This window comes from Acanthochromis polyacanthus, chromosome 13, assembly GCF_021347895.1.
Source record: "Acanthochromis polyacanthus isolate Apoly-LR-REF ecotype Palm Island chromosome 13, KAUST_Apoly_ChrSc, whole genome shotgun sequence".
Lineage (NCBI taxonomy): Eukaryota > Metazoa > Chordata > Actinopteri > Pomacentridae > Acanthochromis > Acanthochromis polyacanthus.
This window is the reverse complement of record NC_067125.1, coordinates 21,641,466-21,666,988: the sequence shown is the minus strand read 5'-3', so window position 1 is coordinate 21,666,988 and position 25,523 is coordinate 21,641,466. Positions and strand designations below refer to the sequence as shown.

The following is a 25,523-nucleotide window of genomic DNA, read 5'->3' as shown; positions in this document are numbered from 1 at the left end:
ATACCATCACGGTCAGTGTGTGAGAGTTGGCAGCACTGGTAACAGCCACATTACACTGAAGAGTTGAATCTGTTTTTGTTGTTTTGTGAACATCCCATCTCCATGGGTGAATCCTGTCTAATCAGGGAGGGAAGTGGGCAAGCTGGCAACGCTGCTAACATGGACTTGCTTGGTTCAGCACTTTGGTGACAACCTCGAAAAGGTCTTAGAACAGTTCATGGGCTCAGGACAGTGTGAGGTCTGAAAGGTAGCTAGATTAAACTGAAGCAGTGGCTGACAATACTTGAGATTATCAATAAATTGTCAGTTTACTGCAGCACCAAGAGATTCATGCCAAGGTAAGTTGTTAAAAAGCACACTGTTGTAAACACAGCACAATCATTTGGAGCATGACTGAGTATCACCAAACAGTAGCTAGAAGAAATACACACGTGGACAAAATTGTTGGTACCCCTCAGTTAAAGAAGGAAAAACCCACAATTCTCACTGAAATCACTTGAAACTCACAAAAGTAACAATAAATAAAAAATTATTGAAAATTAAATAATCAAAATCAGCCATCACTTTTGAATTGTTGATTAACATAATTATTTAAAAAAAACAAACTAATGAAATAGGGCTGGACAAAAATGATGGTACCCATAACTTAATATTTTGTTGCACAACCTTTTGAGGCAATCACTGCAATTAAACGATTTCTGTATTTGTCAATGAGCGTTCTGCAGCTGTCAACAGGTATTTTGGCCCACTCCTCATGAGCAAACAGCTCCAGTTGTCTCAGGTTTGATGGGTGTCTTCTCCAAATGGCATGTTTCAGCTCCTTCCACATATGTTCAATGGGATTCAGATCTGGGCTCATAGAAGGCCACTTTAGAATAGTCCAACGCTTTTCTCTCAGCCATTCTTGGGTGTTTTTGGCTGTGTGTTTTGGATCGTTGTCCTGTTGGAAGACCCATGACCTGCGACTGAGACCAAGCTTTCTGACACTAGGCAGCACATTTCTCTCCAGAATGCCTTGATAGTCTTCAGATTTCATCGTACCTTGCACACTTTCAAGACACCCTGTGCCAGATGCAGCAAAGCAGCCCCAAAACATTACTGAGCCTCCTCCATGTTTCACCGTAGGGACAGTGTTCTTTTCTTCGTATGCTTGGTTTTTGAGTCTATGAACATAGAGTTGATGTGCCTTACCAAAAAGCTCCAGTTTGGTCTCATCTGTCCAAAGGACATTCTCCCAGAAGCTTTGTGGCTTGTCAACATGCATTTTTGCAAATTCCACTCTCGCTTTTTTATGAGTTTTTTTCAGCAGTGGTGTCCTCCTTGGTCGTCTCCCATGAAGTCCACTTTGGCTCAAACAACGACGAATGGTGCGATCTGACACTGATGTACCTTGGCCTTGGAGTTCACCTTTAATTTCTTTGGAGGTTGCTCTGGGCTCTTTGGATACAATTCCAACGATCCGTCTCTTCAATTTGTCATCAATTTTCCTCTTGCGGCCACGTCCAGGGAGGTTGGCTACTGTCCCGTGGGTCATGCACTTCTGAATAATATGAGCCACTGTTGTCACAGGAACTTCAAGCTGTTTAGAGATGGTCTTATAGCCTTTACCTTTAAGATGTTTGTCTATAATTTTTTTTCGGATGTCCTGGGACAATTCTCTCCTTCGCTTTCTGTTGTCCATGTTCAGTGTGGTACACAGCTTTTCACCAAACAGCAGGGTGACTACTTGTCTCCCTTTAAATAGGCAGACTGACTGATTATGAGTTTGGAAACACCTGTGATGTCAATTAAATGACACACCTGAGTTAATCATGTCACCCTGGTCAAATAGTTTTCAATCTTTTATAGAGGTACCATCATTTTTGTCCAGGCCTGTTTCATTAGTTTGTTTTTTTAAATAATTATGTCAATCAACAATTCAAAAGTAATGGCTGTTTTTGATTATTTAATTTTCAATAAATTTTTATTTATTGTTACTTTTGTGAGTTTCAAGTGATTTCAGTGAGAATTGTGGGTTTTTCCTTCTTTAACTGAGGGGTACCAACAATTTTGTCCACGTGTGTATGAGCTGGACCCCCTATAAGACTGTATAGTAAGTTAATTAACCCCTTGATGCCTGAATTTATTTACAATTAAATTTTAAGAAAAACTTTCGTGTGTTTTTCTTTCCAGCTGATGCTAAAATAAGTGGAGATTGTTAATTTGTATATTACACATACAGCAGATATGCAATAATAATAACAGATATAAACTAGACAAGCCCTCAGTAGATGGCAGAACCACGCCCATGCATGATACTCTGTATCAATTTTGATCATCCTACATATATCCCTTCCTACTTGATCTGCTGACCTGTAACTCCACAACTGAGCAGGGGACCTTAGACTGATCTTCAGTGCCAAGTTTGATTATCCTGACTTCAGCACTTGCAGAGATATCTGACCGGACATACCCACATACATACTTACCCAGCCAGATACCGAAGCGAATGCAGTAACCCCGCTGACGTACGTCAGGCGTGGTTAATAACAATTAGGTCCCACTCCAACCTGTCCTATGAGAAACCAGTGCTTACAAAAGGTTCTGAGGTACGTATTGAATATGCACAACCCAGCATTGGTGGAATGGATATGCTATCTCAGCTGCAGTCTGAATGAAAGGGTTTTTTTTTTTTTGCGAATTTGCAAGAATAGATTTCAAGGGGTTAAGTCAGAATAGAAATCAGCCAACAAATGACAAACAAGTGGTTTCACAGAGTGATGATGTTGATGATGAAGGTAAAAAAAAAAAAGTGAAACATAAAGAAACTGTAAAAGGATGAGGGTGAGTTGGGGAATACAGTTTGAAAGTAGAAAGTTGTGACTGTGTCACAATTTTGTTTATTTAAGTCCACACTGTCCTTCAGGAGATGGGATTGCTGAAAGGGGCTTTCTCTTGGAATGCAAATGCACTCATAAAATATGATACACAGTATGATGAATGATGTTGTCATGATCACAGACCGTCATTTTGATTGGTTGCCAAACTTCACAGAGAGCAGGTCTTATCTACTATGAATCTGTCAGAGGGCAAACGACAAACAATGATGATCCTTAAATCTGAAACATTGCTGAATACTACTGTCTGGGTTTTTTTTGTTTTGTTTGTTTTGTTTGTTTTTTTGTTTGTTATTGTTATTGTCATTCCAAGCAGGATTAATTACTTATCAAGGAGCACATTCAGTGATCTATTATAAATCTGTTCAGGTTATTTATAGACTAACAAAACAGTAGGGATCTGTTTCACAGATGTGAAGCACGAATTACACATAGAACCCCACACATGGCAATATTCTGTTTCACAAATAAATGTGGTAATTCTGGAAAGCAGCCTTCATCCAATTCACAAGAAGCTACGGATGTCAACTGCACCACTCATCATCAAACTGCAGCTCACTGTGCTCCAGCTGCAGCTGCTGAGGGCATCTTCAGGGTGCATGAAGAAAGGAGCAGCAGAACCCAGAAGTGTTTGCTGAACTCTGCAGAGAGAAGCCTTATAACTATGGTGATGTACAGTTTTTTGTAATTCCATACCTAATGGTATATAACCTCTTAGTTATATTTAACTTGCTCACACAGTAGGATGTTCTGTGTCTACAAAAGCAGATAAAGTGACTGGAGGGATAAAAGACTCGTGTATTTAGATGGCCATCAAATGGCTAAAGCAGGAATTGTTGTAGCTAAACTTCATTTGTATTTGGATGAATTGTATTTGTAGGGCAACGATCACAAACAAGCATAACTGTTAATGAGAACACGTAATAGACCTCACCATGAATATGTTTTCTACTATTTTGTTTTGGTTTGTGATTACGTGGTGACCTGCATCAAGCACCAAAGCCTAAAAACACCAAGACTATGAGACTCCTGATAAGGACAGATACTATTTTAGGTTTGCATTTGTTGTTTGAATCTTGATTTAGACCTCTGAACATGAGCCTTGTGTTGGAGTCTGCCCTTCAGCTGGAATCCAAAGTAGTTTAAATCAATCCACTGGACTTTAAGAAAGTTCCTTGAAGACGTTTCACCTCTCATCCAAGAGGCTTCTTCAGTTCTGGTGGTGGTTAGTGTTGCCTCAGCTTTTAAACCTCCGTGAGGTGTGTCCAGGGCTATTATTCCAACGACCCAAAACCAAAAGTCATCTGTTTTGGGTCGTTGGAATAATAGCCCTGAACACACCTCACGGAGGTTTAAAAGCTGAGGCAACACCAACCACCACCAGAACTGAAGAAGCCTCTTGGATGAGACGTGAAATGTCTTCAAGGAACTTTCTTAAAGTCCAGTGGATTGATTTAAACTACTTTGGATAACCATGACCTGGATGAATGAGAACCTACACAGACATTCAGCTGGAATATTCACACTGCATTCATCTTTTTACTTTTCATTGTTACTCCTTTGATTCTGTAATAAATTACAGATAAATACTGTTGCACTTTGACTGTTTTTGCCATGGCTCATCCAGGTTTCCACAACACATACCTCATTTGTGCTCAAATATTATTCATTTGGGACAACTGCTATCCAAAGACCATGAAGTGTGCATATAGCAAAAGAGAAAAAATGATGCGATGTGGGTTGGCTTCGCTATCTTATGACATTTTAGGCAACATCCCCACATTATTGAAAATGGTGGTGAGACAGAGCTTTGAAGTGAACGAAGTGAATCATTGTTTACGTTGGTTTCACAACATGATCACATATCAGTTACAAGTGCAGGAGTTTGTTGGATTTTTTCCAGATCAGTGGGGATAATATACTTCATTCAGCAGGAACAGCAGATGTGCCATTGGTAACAATATCCTTAACAAGTGAACAAACAATCAATCATTCCATTTACTTTCTCTGACCTTTAAAGCTCCAACAGTTCCTCTGTTTTTTTCTCTTTCCTCCTAAACAAATTAGTAACTGAACTGCGTCATGCATGTCTGTGATTTCATGGCAGGCTAAAGAACAAAAATCCACATCTACTCGTGGATGGCTGTGGCTGAGGCGGTAGAGCAGTTGTGCAACTCAGTTACTAGAGAACACTGGTTAGCACTCTGGCAATGGATGCACACATCAGTTTATGATCACCCACTGGTATTCACAGTGAATGACGCTGATTATCTTGCAACAACAATACATGTCAAGGTGTACGATATGATAGACTGTAAGGAAACAGCTGACTCTCATCGTAACCATGTTGGATGTGGAAAAGATGCACAGGTCTAAAGGCCTAAACAAGTTTAACGAAGGTCAAACTGTAACTTAGTAACTCAGTTGGAGCGTCTCCAAAACAAGCCCTGCTTGAGGTGGTCTGAGCAGGTACAAACCATGAACAGAAGACTGGGTGTTAGAAGATGTGCAGAAACAAACCGATCCAGCCTCCTCCAACTCACAGCTTACAGGATGTAGCATGACAGCATGTTTCTTCTCATTCAGTTCTATACTTAGACTTACACTGGGGTACCTTCACTTCTACTTACATCACTTGCTCTGCTGAATAAACAGCAGCAATTACTTATGTTGGCAGACTTCCTTAGAAAAACCAGAGGAAGCCATTAATCATTGCTTTCAAAGTACAACACCGACACAGGTGCTGTTCAGAGAGAGACAAAGATACAAAAAAAACCAAAACAAAACCCAGAGCTTAAGATGCAATGTATGCAAATGAGTCCTCCTTAATTTGCTTGCAAATGGCAAATGATTTTCTACGGCTGACTGACTTATCGGGCTCTGACACGGCAGGGTGTGTTGTTCTGTGTCTTCACCTTGGCACTACAATCACAGGAAACACACACTCCCAGGCTGTACACTTACTGCACACAGCAGCCATTACAACAGAGGGGGGTGGGCTGGAGTGGGAACAGTGGTGCGGGGCTCCCAAACAAATACACCCTGATATAATTAGTTTTCTCCGCTGCACCTAATTAACCTTTGTCTGTGTGGCACTTATGCATCTCATTCACAAGCTGAGCGCTCTTTCATTAGCAGCGTGTTGTGTTTTTAATGTGTTTTACCAGTCATGGTGAGGTAACTCTTTGTAATCTTCAGACTACTTCTGTTAGGGTGTTTGAAGACAGGGAATGACGAGCATTTCAGCACTGGAGATGAAGCAGGTTTTGTGATGTTTAGATTCAAAGAGGCCAAGAAAAGGGTCTGTAGCAATGTGGTTTCATGCATATCAAAAGAAAAAGGGGAGAGGAGGTGGATCAGACTGGCACACGTGGAAGGTGGATACATACACTTGAATGTCCAGCATGATCCTCTTGTCCTCCTCAACGTGGATTCCCCAGATACAATCCTGGCCTTTATCGTAGGCTTCAGGCCAGTTAGGAGACAGCACCACCCCAGCTGAGTCAGTGATCTCACCACTACACACAGCTGAAACACACACATATACACAATGAGCGGACAGTGCACAGTGCATTTAATCCGAACTCATTAATGAACAAAGTTAGCTGTCAAAACTACTCATACAATTCCGATGTTTTTAGTTAGAAATAAATACAGACACAGGGGTAAAATGAACATAAATAGATGTAAAACCACCAAAAAGACCAAAATGGCCACAAAAACATACAAAATGACTACAGAGATGGAAGATGACCTGTACCTGAGGATGGCTAAATGGTCTACACAACATTCAGACATACAAACCTCTGCACGCAGGCTCCGTTTCATTCCACTGAGGATTGTTGGGGTCCATGCATTCAATGGTGACTGATCCCTGTTCCAGAGTATAGCCAGGGTCGCAAGCAAACTCCACCACAGCTCCCACTGCCCAAGTGTTGTCACTGCTGGTCAGGTTACCGTACTTCACAAAGGGTTCGTAACAGTGGCCTGCTGCAAAAGCTGCAGAGGGCAGTTATGGTACAAAGATATTATCGGAGGTGGACCAGAAAGCAGGTGAGAATCTAAGTTTACCACTTGAGTGAGCATTTTAATTTATAATCTTTAAAAATATTTCATTATCAGCTTCATGTTTGTTGTTTGGTTTTTCTTGAAATTTCATTTGGAAACAATAAGCTAATTATTGGACTCATTTTAAGGCCCCAGGTTTCAACTGAGTTACAGTACTAAAAGAAACAGCAATGGTTCATTTGATCAATCTAGTGCAGCTACAGACAAAATGAAATTCTAAATTCAGTCAATATAAGAGCAGTACTAGCTCATTCACGTCAATATCCACAGAATGAACTAATACAAAGTTAATTAGATTTTCCTATTAAGCCTAGCTATTTGTTTTATCAAGTTCCAATCAGGAAATGTTAAAAAGTAAACACTGATCTAACTCTGTGGCTGAGCTAAACACTGAACATATGCAGATTTTGATGAGCGGATGTTCCATAAAATGTATCTTTTATTGGCTACACATGCAGTGCACTTACAGCTCATGTCATGCCCTCCACCTCAGCTGCCAGATAGTGGCAGATTCTCCTTCCCTTACCCCCTCTTTCCCTCTCCTAAGTGGTGTGTTGCATGTAGACATTGGTGCTGCCAATTACAATCAGTGGAATTGGCTGGTGAGCAGGTGGGAGTGATCGCCACACATCATCTCCTTCCATAAAAGCCAAACACTGCATGTCACCAGACTGTCAACTACTCCAGTCAGTGTTGACCCTGGTTTAGTCTAGCTCCCTTTTGTTGTTGCTTGTGCTCATAGTTCTCTCTTTGTTCTAGTTGGATTCCCTTTCAGTCACCCTGCCAGTCCAGATTCCTCCGAACCACCATTGACCTTCGTCCTCCGTCACGGCACCAGACAAGACGCCAACCCTTCTGCTCCCCTCTTGCCGATCACTGCAGCAACTGTCTGGACTCCGACCACGACCTGGCCATTGAGCCTAGTACAGTTAACTTCCGCCTCACAAGGGAGTCCTGATTTAGTTCCAAGATCTTTCTGAGTTAGTGCTTCCTGTCTTGTGACCCTCCAGTGTCACATCCTGTTGTATTTTTTGTCAACTTTGTAATAAACAAGCATTTTGCTTGTATGCCAAGTCTGTTGTGTCTCTCTAACTTCTGTCAAACTTCACATTTTTTTTCAGAGTTTCTGTAATGTGGACTAATTAGTATCTACAGACTACAGCGAACTTTATAATGGATATAGTTACTAAAGCCAAGCTCAGTCTACAGGAGTTTTTATACCCCCAATAGTGTTTTCTTTTTCTTAAATTAGGTTGCCTTTCTTACAGATATTTCTTTAAACTCAGACTCCACTACACTGGAAAATAATGGCACATCACACACTACAATACATTAAGATTATTGAACAGAGAGAGAAATCAGGGAGCAGCACACCAGTTTATGTGACCCCCCCCCCCCCCCCCCCCCACGACTACTTACACTTAAAACCAGACACAGTGTCGACATTTAATATAATTACATACTTAAGATTTTTATTTTCTTATGACAAAATAGATAAATAGAGGCGTAAGGTTTTACCGTTAAACGGAATGCATGTGCTTGTAACTTAATCATAAAATACCATGATGTAACATTGAAAATTTAAAAAATAGCTTTATAATAAATGTAAAAGAAATTTAGAATACATCACAAATCCATGGTGTTGGTGTACAGCGCTGAAATGCTGAAAACTCTGACAATTTCCAAATGATTATGGACCAAACTGTATTTACATGTAGCAAAAGAATAATTTTATGTTTTGTATGTTTTACGTAGTGGTAAGCATATAAAGTGGTGTAAAAATATTAAGACTCTATTCTTTGCCATTGCATTGCTAATGTGGCTAACACTACTGATAACTCTGATCCTCTGCCTACTGGTCAGAGCTCTGTGGAAATGGTGTAAACTTTCAGAATTATCTGAACTCACCGACTGGTTGGCCGTCTGTGTTTCAAGTCAACCTAAACTCATTCAGTGTTTATCAGTTTGCTTGTTTCCCTCCTGTTCTTTGTGCTCACACATAATTGCATTGCAGTGTAGCTGAACTGCCAATAAAGCTGTAGTCATTTACACGTCTCTGCACCGCTAAATTTTTTAATATAACTGCAGTGTTGTCTGAATCACCATATGCATGAGTTAAAAACAACAGCTTTCATCCATCCATTCTCTATACACCGCTTTATCCTCACTAGGGTCGCGGGGGGTGCTGGAGCCTATCCCAGCTGACTCGGGCGAAGGCAGGGGACACCCTGGACATGTTGCCAGTCTGTCTCAGGGCTACATAAATAGACAAACAATCACACTCGCATTCACACCTACGGACAATTTAGAGTAATCAGTTAACCTCAGCATGTTTTTGGACTGTGGGAGGAAGCCGGAGTACCCGGAGAAAACCCATGCATGCACAGGGAGAACATGCAAACTCCATGCAGAAAGATCCCAGGCCCACACTGGGATTCGAACCAGGGATCTTCTTGCTGCAAGGCAAAAGTGCTAACCACTACGCCGCTGTGCAGCCCCAACAACTTCCAGTGACACAGAAACATCTTGGTCTCACGCCATTCTAAGTCTGTGTCAGCTGTCATGTGGTCTGCTGTCTTACTACGATCAATCAGATGAAGAGAGTCTTCTTCCTGTTGGGGGCTGGATGGCAGCAGCTCAGCTGCATTAACAGCGACAAACACTCAAAAAGTTTGTTCAGAACAGGGCTAACCAGGGGTTACAGTCGTGGTGAAATAAGCCATCTTTGCAGCAATTTCAGCTGAAAATTTGAAAGATTCCTTTTGGGGATGTGCATTTTAGCTAATTTGCTAAAAGGTGGTATACTGGACCTTAACAATTCCAGAATTGCAAATTGTGGTTTTATTTTGTTTGAAGACTGCAAAAAGAAGTAAAAACATACCACAGTTACAGTGACTTGTTTTCAAATTATCTGTTTTCCATGGTGAGAATAGTCAGGATAAAGAGGAAACCATCAAATTTGTTATTGGTGACCTGAGCAGGATTATGCCCTTTTAATGGCATGTTAATAAGGTCCATTAGAAATATTCATGGCTGCTCCCTTTGGACTTAATCCCCTTTGTAGCAGTGAAGCAAGAGCCTAAGCAGATTTAATTGATTGTAATTTCCCAGTGCTCCTTGTGGACCAGAAACGAGCTGCCTATCTGATGGTGAGTGCTAAGACAAATGTAAGAACAAAAGATAAGAGACGCTGTGTGATATCTCACCCTCACTAAGAGATGAAAACCTGACAACACTGCTTGAAATGTACTGTAAAATGCATCACAGACTCTAACAAACCGTAGGGCTTATGCTGGTGGAAGCTGCAAGCTAATATTGTGTACCCAACAGACCTATTGCCAAGCACCAGAGAATAAAAAAATATGCAGCTCCTTTACAATTTGCAAGTGGAATATACTCCATTAAATATTATTACAAAAGCAATGGCTATGATATATTTAAAAAATAGAAAGCTGCAAGACACTTTGATGCAGCAACCCAGTAATGTGTATGTTGCTAAAACTCTACCAAAGCTGAAATGAAAGAGAAACATTTGTTTCCATTGTCAAAGAAGTATTTTAGAAAGAGTAAAATAATATTTTTTTCTGCAACTGTCAAATTCTATTAAACATATGTTAAGGTTGAAAGAAAGCCATGCTTAAAGGCATGTTGCCTCTAAACTTTTCATGAGTGATTAAGATTGACTACAGCTGGTGACTCCTCTGAGCGAATTTAAATAGTGTCCATTTAATGCACTCATTAGACTCAGCCAGAAACACTACAATGCAAAAGTCTAAGGAGCTCAACGCAGATCTGAAAAAGTAAATCATTGACTTGAACAAGTCAGGAAAGTCACTTGCATCCATTTCAAAGCAGCAACATATCCTAAAGTCTTCTGCGTAAATGATTGTTAGGTCTGCAATGAATTAGAAACTGCTGGAACAGCTGTCATGCTGTGAGTGAAATGCTGAATCTTCAAAAAGCGTAAGTGAATTGTGTTTGTTTAGACCTGACAACCCATACTATCCTAACATGATGTGACTACAAGCTTCAAAAGAGCGACAAAGAGAGTGCCAAACAGCTTCTTGTCATGTTAAAATGTTTTGTGTTTCAGTCACATAATCATTTCCATCAATCTAACGGCATCTGAACCTGTCGGTTTCCTGTCTGAATGAGGACCCCCAGTAACTCCTCTGGTAATTTAACTTCAGCTTACTGTGGGTGTCCAATTCCAGAGTAAAAAGCCCCTCTGGACTTGAATATTCCCAGCAGCATGTTTTGTTGTCTCTCCTGCTGGTCATCTTATATACACCTTTCTGTTACTGCTGCTAATCTGTACTGGGATTTATGAGTAAATAGAACGTTCTCCATCATCCGTTGTGAAATGCTTCTCTGTCAGTAATAATACACACTGACAACACTTCCACTTTTTTTTAACTTCCAAATTTTTTCTGTCAATCTTCAGACCTCCTTCACACCAACCTCTTCTCTGTTTTGTTTTCAGCATCACAAAAGAGCGTTCATTCTGCTCATACACACTCTTCTAATGGTTTTATCAGCCTTGAGTACCTGAATTTCCTACTGTAACTACTGAGCTCATTCAGGAGTCAGTGTCTCCAGCATTCAATCTGCGGTAAACCTTTACACAATATTCTGTTGAAGGTCTTTGTTTAGTAAGTCTTTAAACTGATTATTAACAATCCACAGCAGGTCCAGGACTTATGTTATGCTGCTCTTTGTCTTAAGCAATTAATGAGTGTGGAGTTTTTTACATGGTATCTTTAGCATGAATGCTATCTGATGGGCTTTGCTGCCATGTTTTCACCACATTTATTTTTTACAGTTTGTGACATAATGCAGGAATCCACATGATTATCGTGTGCTTCTGTTGTCCATAGCTCAGGTGCTTACCTTGGTATCTGATGGCAATGCCAGTGGATGTGCCCGTAGCATCTGTAGTGAGCTCAATAAAGAGATGCCTGGATGTACTGAGCAGACCTTCATTAGGCAGATATTCCACCTCATATGAATCATAAAGCGCAGCGGCATCAATGCTGTTGCCATTCTTGATCAGCAGTCTGGAAAAGAGGGAACAAAAAATAATTTAGCAGGGCTCCTACTGGTCATGAAATCGATATCTGGAATAATTTACAATTTAAAAGACTATACAGTGGTCCCTCACCATATCGCAGTTCACTTTTTGCAGTCTCGTATCACAGATTTTTAAGTTGTATTTGGTATCGCGGATTTTTCCCGATATCACGGAAATTTGCAATATAGATATTTTTCTATATTTATTATTGTGACGAACTACATTGAAGAACAATGCTGGAGAACAGATATCTGCCTTTTATGCACTGTGCAACTACCAAATGCTTTTAATTTTTTAGCCAAGAGAAATCAGTGATGTTAAAAATGTGGCAGGAAGTCATCAAACACACGATATCACACTCACGGTCCTGACAACATAACACTGAACCAAACTAACTAGGTTGACTAAACCACAAAACACAATAAAACACTAATAACACTGTAGTACTAATATAAACCACAATAATGACATTTAAACCCTCAACACCCCGAACTCCCATGGTGCATTGCAGAAAAACAGTTCAGTCATAGCTACCAGCTCTGCGATCACTACATTATTTTTTTATTATTATTTTTGTGGTAAAATTAGCATTTTCTAGCCTAAAAAAATGGAAGCAGTATAAAAAAATATTAAAAAAATTATTATAACGTATTTAAAAGACTATTTAATTGAAATAAAATGCGTAGTGTACAGCGATTGACGCCGATTGGCTCAGCGACCGTAGCATCAGTCTCCTCTGTCTCCACTGTGTAGCAGCATTAAGCATCTAGCCTTGTCCATTTCACACAGACATCTGATCGTTGCATATAGTGTTGCTCTGCAGTGTGTGGAGAGGGTTTATAAAGCCTTAAAATACATATTAACAAGAAAAGTACTCAGAAAATGCAGTACTCTGCCAAGACTGTTCATTCCCTGACCTTGCGCTGAACACAGGCATGTGTTATGTGTGTGTACGTTATGCACGGATACTGATTTGTCTGACCTAAATGTGTAGCTGGCAGCAGGAACTGATGGGACTCAGAAACACCCCCACAATTGGCAGTGGTATATGCCATGGAGGGGCTTGTCTTGCCATGATGGCTTGCCATGATGACTTTAATTAATTAATATTAATCAAAAACTGTTCACAAAATAGAAGAATGAATTTTTAAAAAACCTATACACAGTTCAGTTGCAGTATATATCAGTAATGCTCATAGTAAATTCAATTTTCTTGATCTTTTTATCATCACCAGAAAAGCCATGTTAGTGAGCTGAAACAAGGTGTTGTTACCAGTAAAGTTGTCCAGCGGATGAGTCATCTATCAGCCCTCATGACTTCATTTTTTAATCTTTTTGATTAATTAAGAAAGCATCACGAGACCACCACCATATAAAATAAAGACAAAGATACAGCTGAAAGCTTGGAAATAGCTGGTGAATGGATTTTTAGTTTAAATTATTGAGTTGTATTTACACCAGTTTCACTAGGCCTGGACCCAGTTTGGAAATAAAACAAAAACAAAAAAACAGACATCTAAAAAATGACAAGTAAATCAGAAATCCTGCCAGTAATACACTGGTGCATCTGCTGGTGCCGCCAGTAATCCATCAAACACATGCTGATGATTTTGGTATTCTTGTGTAGAGTTTATCTGATCAAGCTTGGAATCCACATTACCAAAGTCACTTAAGTGGTATGTACAGAATTACCAAATAAGCAGATGGTGTTTAACAAGCCAGCAGACCTCAGATCATTACACTAATACCTTTTACACTCCTGCCAATTCTCCATCCTCTCACTTCATCACTCCTCTCTGATCTTCTCAGTTTCCTCAGAACTGTCCAGATGTCTCTTCCTATCTATGAGGTCTACATTTTGTAGAAGCCCAGAGCAGCTACTGGCTGGAAGACAGAGTGAATTATTCAGCTAATTTCCCCCCTGTGGCTCCTCTTTTCCGTCCTCTGTAATGAGAGCCCCATGCTGCTAAAATGACACTCTGCTGTCACTGCTATGCACTGCAGTGACAGCCAGTTGTTATCCTGCAGAGTCCTCAGAAACAATGATTCTATAGAGACAAATCAGAAGGTATGAAGCTCAAGAGGCCTGAAGATTGAACAGAAATGAATGACTGTGCACAAATAAAGAGGAAGGTAATGCATCAGAGTTAACAGGGCATGAACCATGAAACAGTAGTTACACTGGCCTGCAAGCATTTTCTGACATTCTTCAGTACCATCACTTTACACCATTTAAGATCTGCATACATACAACACTGAAACTCAGTATAGAAACCATTAAATCATCTTCCACTGCTTTTATATATCTCTTCGTTGTTTGTCAATGGAGGGCAGCACAGTGGTGCAGCGGTTGGTGCTGTGACCAAGAAGCTTCTCAGTTTGAATCTGTCAGAGAGCTACAGCCTTTCTTTTAAAAAGAAATAAGAGCATCATGACAGCACACATTGATTGGAAAAAAAAGCAGTGTCAAACTTGTGTTTTAGTCACAGTTTGAAAAGCTGCTCAGTTGATCATTCCCAGATTCTACGTGTTAGAAAATTACCAAAAGGAAAACTGTGAGCCAAAAAAACCAACAAGTCTACCACCATGATGCTGCTATGTAACAGATTTCTTCCCTCATTCTGAACCCTTATTCATTTACTTTATGATCTGAGAGCAGGACAGCCTTGACAGACTTAGTGAGAACATCCAAGAGTGTGTGAGTATGAAGACTGGGTTTGTGTTAACCTGTGATGGACTGGTGATCTTGTTCATCTGGCTCTTTAGCCCTTCACTGTTTACACCAGCTAGTTTTTAACAGTATCTGTGATATTGTGAAAGCGTTGCTGACCTGGCAGGTAACCAAAGAACTTTAATTCTGAACTCAGAGTATTAGTTGCAGTGGCTTAATTAAAATCTGTTCACATTGACCTGATTACGCTCTGATTACTGTTTTGTAAAAAATCTGGAATTTGTCATCAGGAGTACTGAAAATAGGATTACGTTTGATGGAAAGAATTAAAAATAAACTCTGAAGTGAAAACAACAAAACTACATACATGTATTGTGTGTAACCTTGAAGTCAAAGACCTTCTGTATTTGTACATTGTTTAAAACTGTGTTACTATCTTCCTCCCTGACTTTGCTGGTTTTTCACTGCATTTTATTACATATGTTTCTGCCAACTGTCCAGAGGATTCAGTGGAACAGTGCCAAACCACTGGTAGAATAGAGTCACCTGTATACAATGCATTTATCCAGATTATCCAGATGCATGAACAACACAGGGATTCGCTAAAGATTAAAAAAAAAAAACCCTGCTCCATAGTTACCGAAGACCAAAAACCCTGCAATTTTTAAAAACTCTACATTTGTAACCTGATGAAGTCGTGTGAGCATTTCACTGCTAAATGTGAATTTCAAGGTCGCAGTCAGGCACAGTGATGCAAAATGTTCTCTATTTGTTTTGGATTTTAATTCAAATTTGATGTAAAAAAAAAAAAGTCTTTTTAAACACTTTGATGGAATTCTTCTAAAATACATATTTTTGCATAACAATTCGGGATCTTTAGAAGCAATGGTGTCTTTAATTCCACTACTTGGTAAAGTTAGAAATTTAAGATTGTCAATCAGTTGGATTTAGATGAAATGAACATCATCGAGCTTCATGAATTATGTCCAGTCATTCTCAAATAAAGCTTACCGGTCATCATCCTCAGCCAATGCCACCTTCTCAAAGTGGATGTGCAGTCTCTGGCTCTCAGGGGCCTCCAGCACCCAGTGACAGGTCAGGTTGTTGCTGTAGTTGCTGGGAAAACCAGGAGAGACGATCCTCCCGACTGTGATGTTCCTGATTATACCACCACAGGCAGCTGAGAGAAGGAGGTTAGAAAGTGAAGAAAACTATAAAATAAATAAATAAACTAAGGTGGACTTTTCACGTCCAAATTACACTGAACCTCAATGTTGTTCACTAACTGGTGCCATCCCATCCCATATTAACATAAAGCAATTCACTATACACCAGTGTCGGTGTTGGAAAACAGGCTGCAACCAAGCCAGAGAGGACAAAGACACAGTTAGATTTTGATGAGAGCAATCAGAAATGTAAGCGTGAAATTCGTATTAGAAGATGCTGAATTACTGTCTCACCGTATCACATCACAAAAGATTTTTTTTTGTAACTTTTTAACATATGTCCTAAATATTGTTTTTCTTCTTACTCTGTGGTATGGTGGTTGTTTTCTCTCCGCTCTTTGTCTCTGCTTTGTTCAATAAGCCTCCCATTGTTTTGGGGTCAAATCTGACTCATTTTCAAACTTTTTTTAATCCCTGTGAGGAAACAGCAGAGCTACATCAATGGTGTTGCAGCTCATATTTACCTGGTAGAAACTGTGGGCTGTTTATGCAGAGAAATAAATAGCAAAAATCACTAAACCATTAGAAAAAACAAACAAACATTGTAATCTTATAATAACAGCGTAATAATATTAATAATAGTAAGTGACCTTGACTGTCAAAAAAGGCACTTACAAATAAATTGTATTATTGTCGTCATTCTCATGATTGCATAATGGTATTAAAATGAATCGATCTTGAAAGGCTCCTTACATTGGTAAATAAATGCACATCTGTTACATCAATGATCCAAGGCATTAGCTGTTGACAATGACCTTTGAGATATTGATCGTTATATGTTGGTAATTTTTAATACATTCTGCAATGTGAAATAAAGGCATTTTAATTTTGCACAAACCCTACATTGCAGCTTGGACGGTCTTTGTCGAAGACCTGTATATAACTAATTATAATTTGAGCACCCAACAGCATGTGTATGTGTGTTATCACAGAGTTTAACTTCTGTTGATTTCATCTAACTGCCCAGATTCCCAGAATTATTCCTAAGAACATGACCACTGCAGCTCCTCATAGTAGAGATGCAATGCAATTTGGTTTGTACACACAGTAAACCTCAGCAGTAATTCACAGACCTCACCATCAGCAGTGTTGTTAAATCCACTTATTAGAAGCAACTTCGGGCTTGTTCTTCTGTAAAGTCACTTGCAAATCTCATCAGTCGCAGGTTGCAGGTTTTTGGGCTTGTTTTCTAAAGTGTAGTTACTTATGCATAATGTACGTGTCTTTTATTTTAATCATAGTTTAAAAATTTTAGTTATTCAAAGTTTTTATGTTGACTGTGTTTACTATCAATTTACTGCCAATTTACTGCTAATAAAAATAAATGTATAGATTTATACTGCTTCAAGAGGCCTCTCATTTACACAGTGTGGCAGTTCAGCTGCTTGGCTTTTCTGGGCTTCTTTCCATAGAGCTGGTTATTTGCTCCTATAGCAAGATGTAGAAACACTGATCAGCAGTTTAAATGGAGCGACTTACTATCGAGGATGAAAAGTGGTGGTATTTCAGGTGTAATTATAGGGGTTGTGGGGACCTAATGTCCTCACAACAACCATAGGAAAACCAAAAGAAATGTCATTTGTGGTGACCTCATTTGGGTCCCCATGAGGGGAAACAGTGTTTTCTTGGTCATGTTGTTGTTACTGTTGTTAAGTGCAAAAATGTTTCTTTAGGGTTAGGCATTGTTTTGGTCTGGGTTAAGGTTAGGATTAGGGTAAGGGTTAGGGGTTAGATATGAATGGGAGTCAGTAGTAGGTCCCCACAAGGATAGTGTGTGTGTGTGTGTGTGTGTGTGTGTGTGTGTGTGTGTGTGTGTGTGTGTGTGTGTGTGTGTGTGTGTGTGTGTGTGTGTGTGTGTGTGTGTCCCAGCTGATCAGGTCAAGGTTGCTCAAGCAGACAAACCTTAATTAAAACAGAGCAGGAAGAGAAAATCCAGTGGCATCCTGCTCAGCCTTCAGTAATCACACCTCGATACACCTGCTTTATGTTCTGACACACACATGTGGCCCGGGGGCCGTAGTTTGCCCATGCCTGTACTACATCTTAAAAAAGTGTTATTTTAGAGTTTTAATGATTTCAACATCTCACCCTTATACAAATTCAAAAAAATATTTGATCCACTTGTTTAATTATTTTTTTCTTATGAATCCTTGATTTGGTTTGCTTGGTTAGTTCCCTACACTGCCAGTCAAAGGTCTGGACACACCTTCTCATTTAATGACTTTTATTTATTTTCATGACTATTGACATTGTAGATTCTCAATGAAGGCATCAAAGCTGTGAAGGAACACATATGGAATTATATAGTGAACAAAAAAGGGTGAAATTAGTCAAAACATGTTATATACACTGCCTGGCCTGAAAAAAAAGTCACACACTCTAATATTTTGTTGGATTGCCTTTAGCTTTGAGTATGGCATTCATTTGCTGTGGCATCATTTCGATAAGCTTCTGCAATGTCACAGCATTTATTTCTGTCCAGAGATGCATTAATGTTTCACCAAGATCTTATATTGATGATGGGAGAGTCGAACCACTGTCTTCTCCAGCACATCCCAAAGATTTTCAGTGGGGCTGAGGTCTGGACTCTGTGAAGGTCAATTCATGTGTGAAAATGACATCTCATGCTCCCTAAACCACTCATTCACAATGTGAAACCCATGAATCCAGAATATACTCGTGTCATCAGGGAAGAAAAACTTCACTGATGGAAAGACCTGGGGCATCATTTATAGAACATTGCGTAGGATCCACACTAAAAGTTTGGCTACGCCGGAAATCTGAAATAGGCGTACGCCAAAAAATAATCTGATTTATAAAACTGTGGGTACGCACAGCAGCACGCAATTTCCCCTTTATTAATCACACTCCAGCTGGAAGATTGTGCAGGTGGATCCACCTCACATCCCGCCCACAACACACCCACATTTTACCATGAATGGTCAATGCAAAGTAACTCATGAATGTATCTGGATATAAATAAGCTGCTGATCCACAGCATTTTACACAGCGCCGGCCTGCAGTCTTTTCCCCACACTGCTGTGCGTCAGGATGAATGAGTCATGTGTTGACCCAGGCCACTGTGCCACTAAATTTGTTATGATCATGTCCGATGTACAAATAATTTGTGCACTGATTGAATGTACATTCTTTTGGTTCACATAGACAAATTCATCTTCACTCGGAGACCTTACAGCAACATGAGTGCAGTCAGTTACGCCGATTACATTTGGGAAACCAGACATTGCAGCAAATTGTCGTTTAATGTTGGCCTGTTCAGTGTTAGGAAACCTGATGTATTGACTGGTCATGTTTATAATGTCATCCAAAACAACTGGCATTATTGCGCTGAGGGATGGTTGTGATATCCCAGACCGAAAGGACATCATTTGACTGTATATCAGACCCATTGAGGATTTAGACAACAAACGTAACCTCATATATTCTTCATATAAAACACATACCTGTCGGCCACTTCCCGCTGGAAGGAGCCGGTCGCCAGAAACCCCAGAGTGGTCAGCACCTGTGTCTGTACTGGGATGGCGTGGTTTGGGCGGGTGGGTCGGTCTACGACAGGGGCTAGTTCAGCACATAGATCCAAGAACACTGCTCTAGGGAATCTGAATTGGCTCGTTAGCAAGTCATCATCATGGGCCAGGAAATCTCCGTGATCCCTAAAATCTCTCTCCATTCTTATCTACCATTGATGTGACTTCCAGCAATGCCAGCACATCCATTGTGCCACATTACGCACGGCTGTCACCCGCTATTTATCCGGTGATCAGCGATTGAACTGATTGTCACATGCCTTGTCCCAAATAGTAATCAATCAGTGCCACTCACTGCTCTATATCATTTGAAGATGGAAATTTGATATATGAACATAGTTCTGCAAATACAGTCGTAGGCCGAATGGCGCACTATAGGAACACCTACAACAATGAGGGTTTATGATTATCAGGCTCTACAAGTCTAATATGTGATGACAATAAAGGTTTCAGATCAATCTGGCTTCAATTCACCACTTCACCCTCCAGCACTGCCGTTCCCTCTGTTTCCAAAATGTGCGTAAGCAAGCATCAACGTTGGCGCACTGGTGCGCATATTCTCATGCCAAGTTTTCTTTTTATAAATCACAACCTTTGCGTAGAAAGTGGCGTACGTAACTTTATAGCCCTGTTTTGTGCGTAAGCAAGCTTTATAAATGAGGCCCCTGGTCCTTCAGTATATTCAAGTAGTCAGCTGACCTCATTCTTTGAAAACATAACATTGCTGTACCTGACCAATCCCAGATCATAACCCTAACCCCCACAGACTTGTAGGCCCTTGCCAGTCACTCAGTCAGTCCGGAATATTGCAGAAATTTTGAATGTATCCCCAAGTGCAGTCACAAAACCCATCAAGCGCTATGACCAAACTGGCTAACATGAGGACCGCCCCAGGAAAGGAAGACCAAGAGTCTCTTCTGCTGCTGAGGAGAAGTTCATCCTCAGAAATCATAAGTTAACAGCACCTCAGATTAGAGCCCACATAAATGTCACACAGAGTTCTCTTAGCAGACACATCTCTACATCAACTGTGCAGAGAAGACTGACCAATCAGGCCTTTATGGTCCAATAGCTGCTAAGAAACCACTAAGGAAAATTTATTTGGGTCAAGAAATACAAGGAATGGACATTAGACCAGTGGAAATCTGTGCTTAAGTCAGATGAATCCAAATTTGAGATTTTTGATTTCACCCGTCATGTCTTTGTGTGATGCAGAAAAGTTGAATGGGCATTCTCTACATGCATGGTTCCCACCGTCAAGCATGGAGGAGGAGGTGTGATGGTGTGGATGGTGTGGGGGTGTTTTGCTGGTGACACTGTTGGGGATTTATTCAAAATTGAAGACATACTGATCCAGCATGGCTACTACAGCATCCTGCAGCGACATGCCATCCCATCTGGTTTGCATTTAGTTGGACCATCATTTATTTTTCAACAGGAAAATGGGCCCACCACACCTCTACTCTGTGGTCTGACCAAGAAGGAGATGATGGAGTACTGCGTCAGATGACCTGGCCTCCACAGTCACCTGACCTAAATCCAGTCCAGATGGTTTTGGATGAGATGGACCACAGAGTGAAGGCAAAAGGGCCAACAAGTGCTCAACATGTCTGGGAATTCTGGGTATGAGTTCTTTTGTTCAGATATAGAATAATTCTGATGTTGATTACCTTGCTTGCTTGACAGTTTCGGCGAAACCTCTCGCCTTCCTCAGAAGGGTCTCACTAACAACGTGTGACATGTCAGCCGGCAGATTTTGACAACCAGCATTTGCGGCACTTCCAGTAGAGTCGCCAGATCCCCTGGGCCAACCACGCCCATGCCGTAACGGCATGTCGAGGTGAACCCAACCCCACCAGGGGTTTCGCCGAAACTGTCTGAACAAAAGAACTCATAACCAGTGTACTAACAAGAAGACATAATGAACGTTTTTGAGATCTCTGGGAACTCCTTCAAGACTGTTGAAAAACCATATCAGGTGATTACCTCATGAAGCTCATCGAGAACATGTCAAGAGTGTGCAAAGCAGTAATGAAAGCAAGTATGGCTTTTTTGAAGAATCTAAAATATAAAACATGTTTTGACTTGTTTCACACTTTGTTTTTCCTACATAATTCCATATGTGTGGGCATATCTGTGGCAAACCAGTTTCTTCATTATTAAAAGATCTCAACAAAAGCTTCAACATTGGAGGAACTTTAACTTGATGAGCAGCTGACTGTGTTAGTATGGCAGCTATATTACTCTTTATAATGAGAGCCATTCGTGACAAACTGACACGAGCCCAAAGAAAGGTTGTAATCAAAGTGTGTAGATGTTGTGTGCAGATAATCTCTGAGGGTGTTATGTCTATATGTTTGACATGCAAAGAATAAACATCACAGGGATTTAATATCCCCATCAACTATATCTAAATCTTGAGAACTACTTAACATGTTTACATTATATGAAAAGCTCATGCCTCCAGCCAAGCCAATGATCGAACAACAACTATCAGCTCCACCTAAGGTCCTCTGTTCAACTAAACTGGCCAAAGCTGTGGAACATCTGACAGCTGAACATGTTTTAAATGCATACTTGTTATTCTTGTTGTACTCTACCTGATTCTATACGAAAGTGTTACTTATTTAAACAGACAATTCAGAAAAGGTTGGTTACCTTCTGACAGATCTGTCAAACCGACCATGTGATTAAAAGGGCACGTCAGCAAACGTCAGATGATGCTCTGAAGAAGACAGCAGAGGCTGTCGAAACATGTCAGCAAGGTAACCAACCTTTTCTGAATTGTCAGTTTAAATAAGCAACACTTTCGTATAGTATATAATGACAAAATGAACCTAATCCAACTAATCTACCTGATTCTCTTCTACTACTTTATTATATATATATATATATATATATATATAGAATCGAATCGAATCGAATAGAATAGAATCACTTTATTCATCCCCGAAGGGAAGTTCAGTTGTCAGGGTTCTTATCTGTTTAATTTTGAATTGAAGAGCCTGACTGCTGATGGTATGAAAGATTTTCTAAGGGATAGGAGCCGTCCACTGATGTTACTTTGTTCATTGAGGCAGATGTGAAGTGGATGATCCATGTTTGTAAGAATGGCCTCCATCTTGCTCAGTGCCCGTCTCTCCACCTCATCCTCCAATGTGTTCATTGTGATTCCAACCACAGAGCCAGCTTTTTTAATCAGTTTGCTCAGACGCCTTGCATCCTTGTTTTTATACTGCCTCCCCAGCAGACTGCAGCATAAAACAGGACACCTGCTACCACAGACTGATAAAACATCTGCAGCATCTTACTGAAGATGTCTAGTGATAAAAGTCTTCTGAGGCAATAAAATCGGCTCTGGCCCTTTTTGTAGACGAAGTCTACGTTTGTAGACCAGTCCAACTTATTATCAAGGTGGACACCTAAATATTTATATGATGTCACCATCTCGATGTCCACGCCACAAGTGTTCACTGGCTGAAGAGGGGGTTTGGATCTGCAGAAATCGATGATCATTTCCTTTGTCTTTGAGGTGTTGAGTAGCAGGCAGTTTTTGTGACTCCAGTCACTGAAGGCACTTATCAGATCTCTGTATTCAGCTTCATGTCCATTTCTGATACATGCCATGATAGCAGTGTCATCAGAGTATTTCTGAATGTGGCAGGACTCAGTGCTGTATTTAAAGTCAGATGTATACAGAGTGAACAGGAATGGAGCCAGGACTGTTCCTTGTGGAGCCCCAGTACTACTCATTAATGTCCCAGAAACACAGTTCCCCAGCCTGACAGGTAATCTGTGATCTATGAAGCACAGGAAGGATCCATTCCCATCTCTGTGAGGTTGTCTTTGAGGATGGTGGGTTGGATGGAGTTGAATGCATTTGAAAAGTCAAAGAACATGATTCTCACATGAACTCCAGGTTCCTCCAGATGTGACAGGGCACGGTGAAGCATGAAGAGGATGGCATCATCCACTCCAATGTGTTCTTTGTAAGCAAACTGCAGGGAATCCAGTTTGTCTTTGACCTCAAGCCTCAGCAGACGTAAAACCAGCCGCCCCAGAGTTTCCATGATGTGTGAGGTCAGGGCAATAGGTCTGTAGTCATTTAGTTCAGCCGGACATTTGATTCTTGGTACTGGTACAATACAGGATGTTTTCCATAGAGCAGGCACCCGCCCCAGCTGTAGACTCAGGTTGAAGATCCTGTGGAGAGGTTGACACAGTTATGCAGCACAGTCTTTAAGCAGTCTTGGACGTACACCATCTGGGCCAGCTGCCTTCCCAGAGCAAAGTCTCTGAAGCTCCAACATCACCCCTGTCTCTGTGACAGAGAAGGGTACAGGTGCTGGAACGGAAGTGGCTGCAGCTGTGGAGACATGTGTAGGAGACGGAGGAGAAGAATGAAGAGCTATAATGGGGATTTCCATATGTTGAGGAGGAGTAGCAGTGGGAGTAGGTGTGTCCACAGTGTCAAATCTGTTGAAGAACAAGTTGAGTTCATCAGCTCTTTCTATATCACCCACTATTGGCTCCCTCCTCTTTTTATTGTTGTGTCCAGAGATGGTATTGATTCCTCTCCACACATCACGGATGTTACTGTGTTGAAAATTCTTGTCTATCTTCTTTTTGTATTCTAGCTTTGCTACTTTCAGTCTCCTCTTCAACTCATGTTGCACTTCTTTCAGCTGTTCTTTGTCACATCTCTAAAAGCTTGTTTTTTCTGGTTGAGGACTGCCTTTATGTTGCTTGTGATCCATGGTTTGTTATTGGGGAAACAGCGAACAGTCTTTGCAGGTATGACTGTGAAGCTGATGTATTCAGTAAAACAAATCAACCTGTATGTCAATGTTCATAATGTCCTCATCTGTTTCCAGAAGCACATTCCAGTCTGTTGATTCAAAGCAGTCCCTTAGAGCTTCACTAGCTTGAGGAGTCCATCTTCTGATTTGGACTTTAGTTGCAGGCTGTCTCAGCACACAAGGTTTGTAACAGGTCTGCAGATAAACCAAGTTATGATCTGACCTGCCCAGTGGTGGTAAGGCAGTAGCTCTGTAAGCTTCTTTGACATTGGCATACAACAGGTCTAGGGTTTTATTCTCTCTGGTAGGGAAGTTAACAAACTGTGTAAATCCAGTCAGATGAGAGGAGAGGCTGATATGATTGAAATCTCCTGAAATTATTACAAGTACCTCAGGATGTTGAGTCTGTATCCTAGCAACAGTATCATGCAAAACATCACATGGAACCAAGTCAGTTGCTTTGGGTGGAATGTATATGTATGTGTTATGATGTGACTGAACTCCCTTGGGACATAATATGGCCAAAGTCCAACTGCCAACAGTTCAATATCTGGACAATACAACTTCTCCTTAACCGTTATGTGTGAGGAGTTACACCATCTCTGGTTAACAAATAAAGCCAGACCTCCTTTCTTCTTGCCACTAGCTTGAGCATCTCTGTCTGACCTTATGAGGGTGAAGCCAGTAGATCCACAGTTGAGTCTGAGATGTTTTGATTCAGCCAGCTTTCAGTAAAACACAGGAGACTGCATTCACAGAATGTTTTATCCGTCTTCACCAATGTCTCCAGCTCGTCACTTTTGTTTGGCAAGGAGTTGACGTTTCCCATGATGATTGATGGAGGAAAGGGCTTGTATCTCCATTTCCTAGCCTTCACCTTTGCACCAGCATGGCAACCATGAAAACACCTCAAGATGTCCACCTGAACTGGATGTTGCTGTCCAGATCCGCCCCGTCTCCATAAAAAAAGCTCCTCTCTTGAATAAATTCTTCTCCCAGCAGAAACCTCCATCAGCAGTTGATAAAACACGACAAAATATAGCAAAAATATAGCAAAAATACAGCAAAAACTGAAAACAGTTAAGAGACACCAAACTTTGCAGCCACTTTCACAGGCGCAGGTTCCGAAAAAACAATATAGATAGATAGATAGATAGATAGATATGTTACTAGAGGATACTGTAAACCAGATGAATTTCTAGTTTGCAGGAGGACAGTTGACCATCAGACTTCCAATACAGAAGAGACATGACACACTAATATA

The 25,523-nt window shown here is 40.6% G+C and overlaps 1 protein-coding gene across 1 annotated transcript in view; it reads right to left on the bottom strand.

Annotated features, from left to right (window-relative positions):
• The window catches only part of sez6b (seizure related 6 homolog b), a 311,266-nt gene that overhangs the window by 36,229 nt on the left and 249,514 nt on the right, over positions 1–25,523 (bottom strand). The window contains exons 6-9 of the mRNA XM_051958150.1: positions 15,698–15,866; positions 11,835–12,001; positions 6,681–6,875; positions 6,266–6,404 (exon numbers count right to left, since the gene is read on the bottom strand). Of these exons, the coding sequence (XP_051814110.1) occupies positions 6,266–6,404; positions 6,681–6,875; positions 11,835–12,001; positions 15,698–15,866 (670 nt within the window). The remainder of the gene's footprint in view (positions 1–6,265; positions 6,405–6,680; positions 6,876–11,834; positions 12,002–15,697; positions 15,867–25,523) is intronic.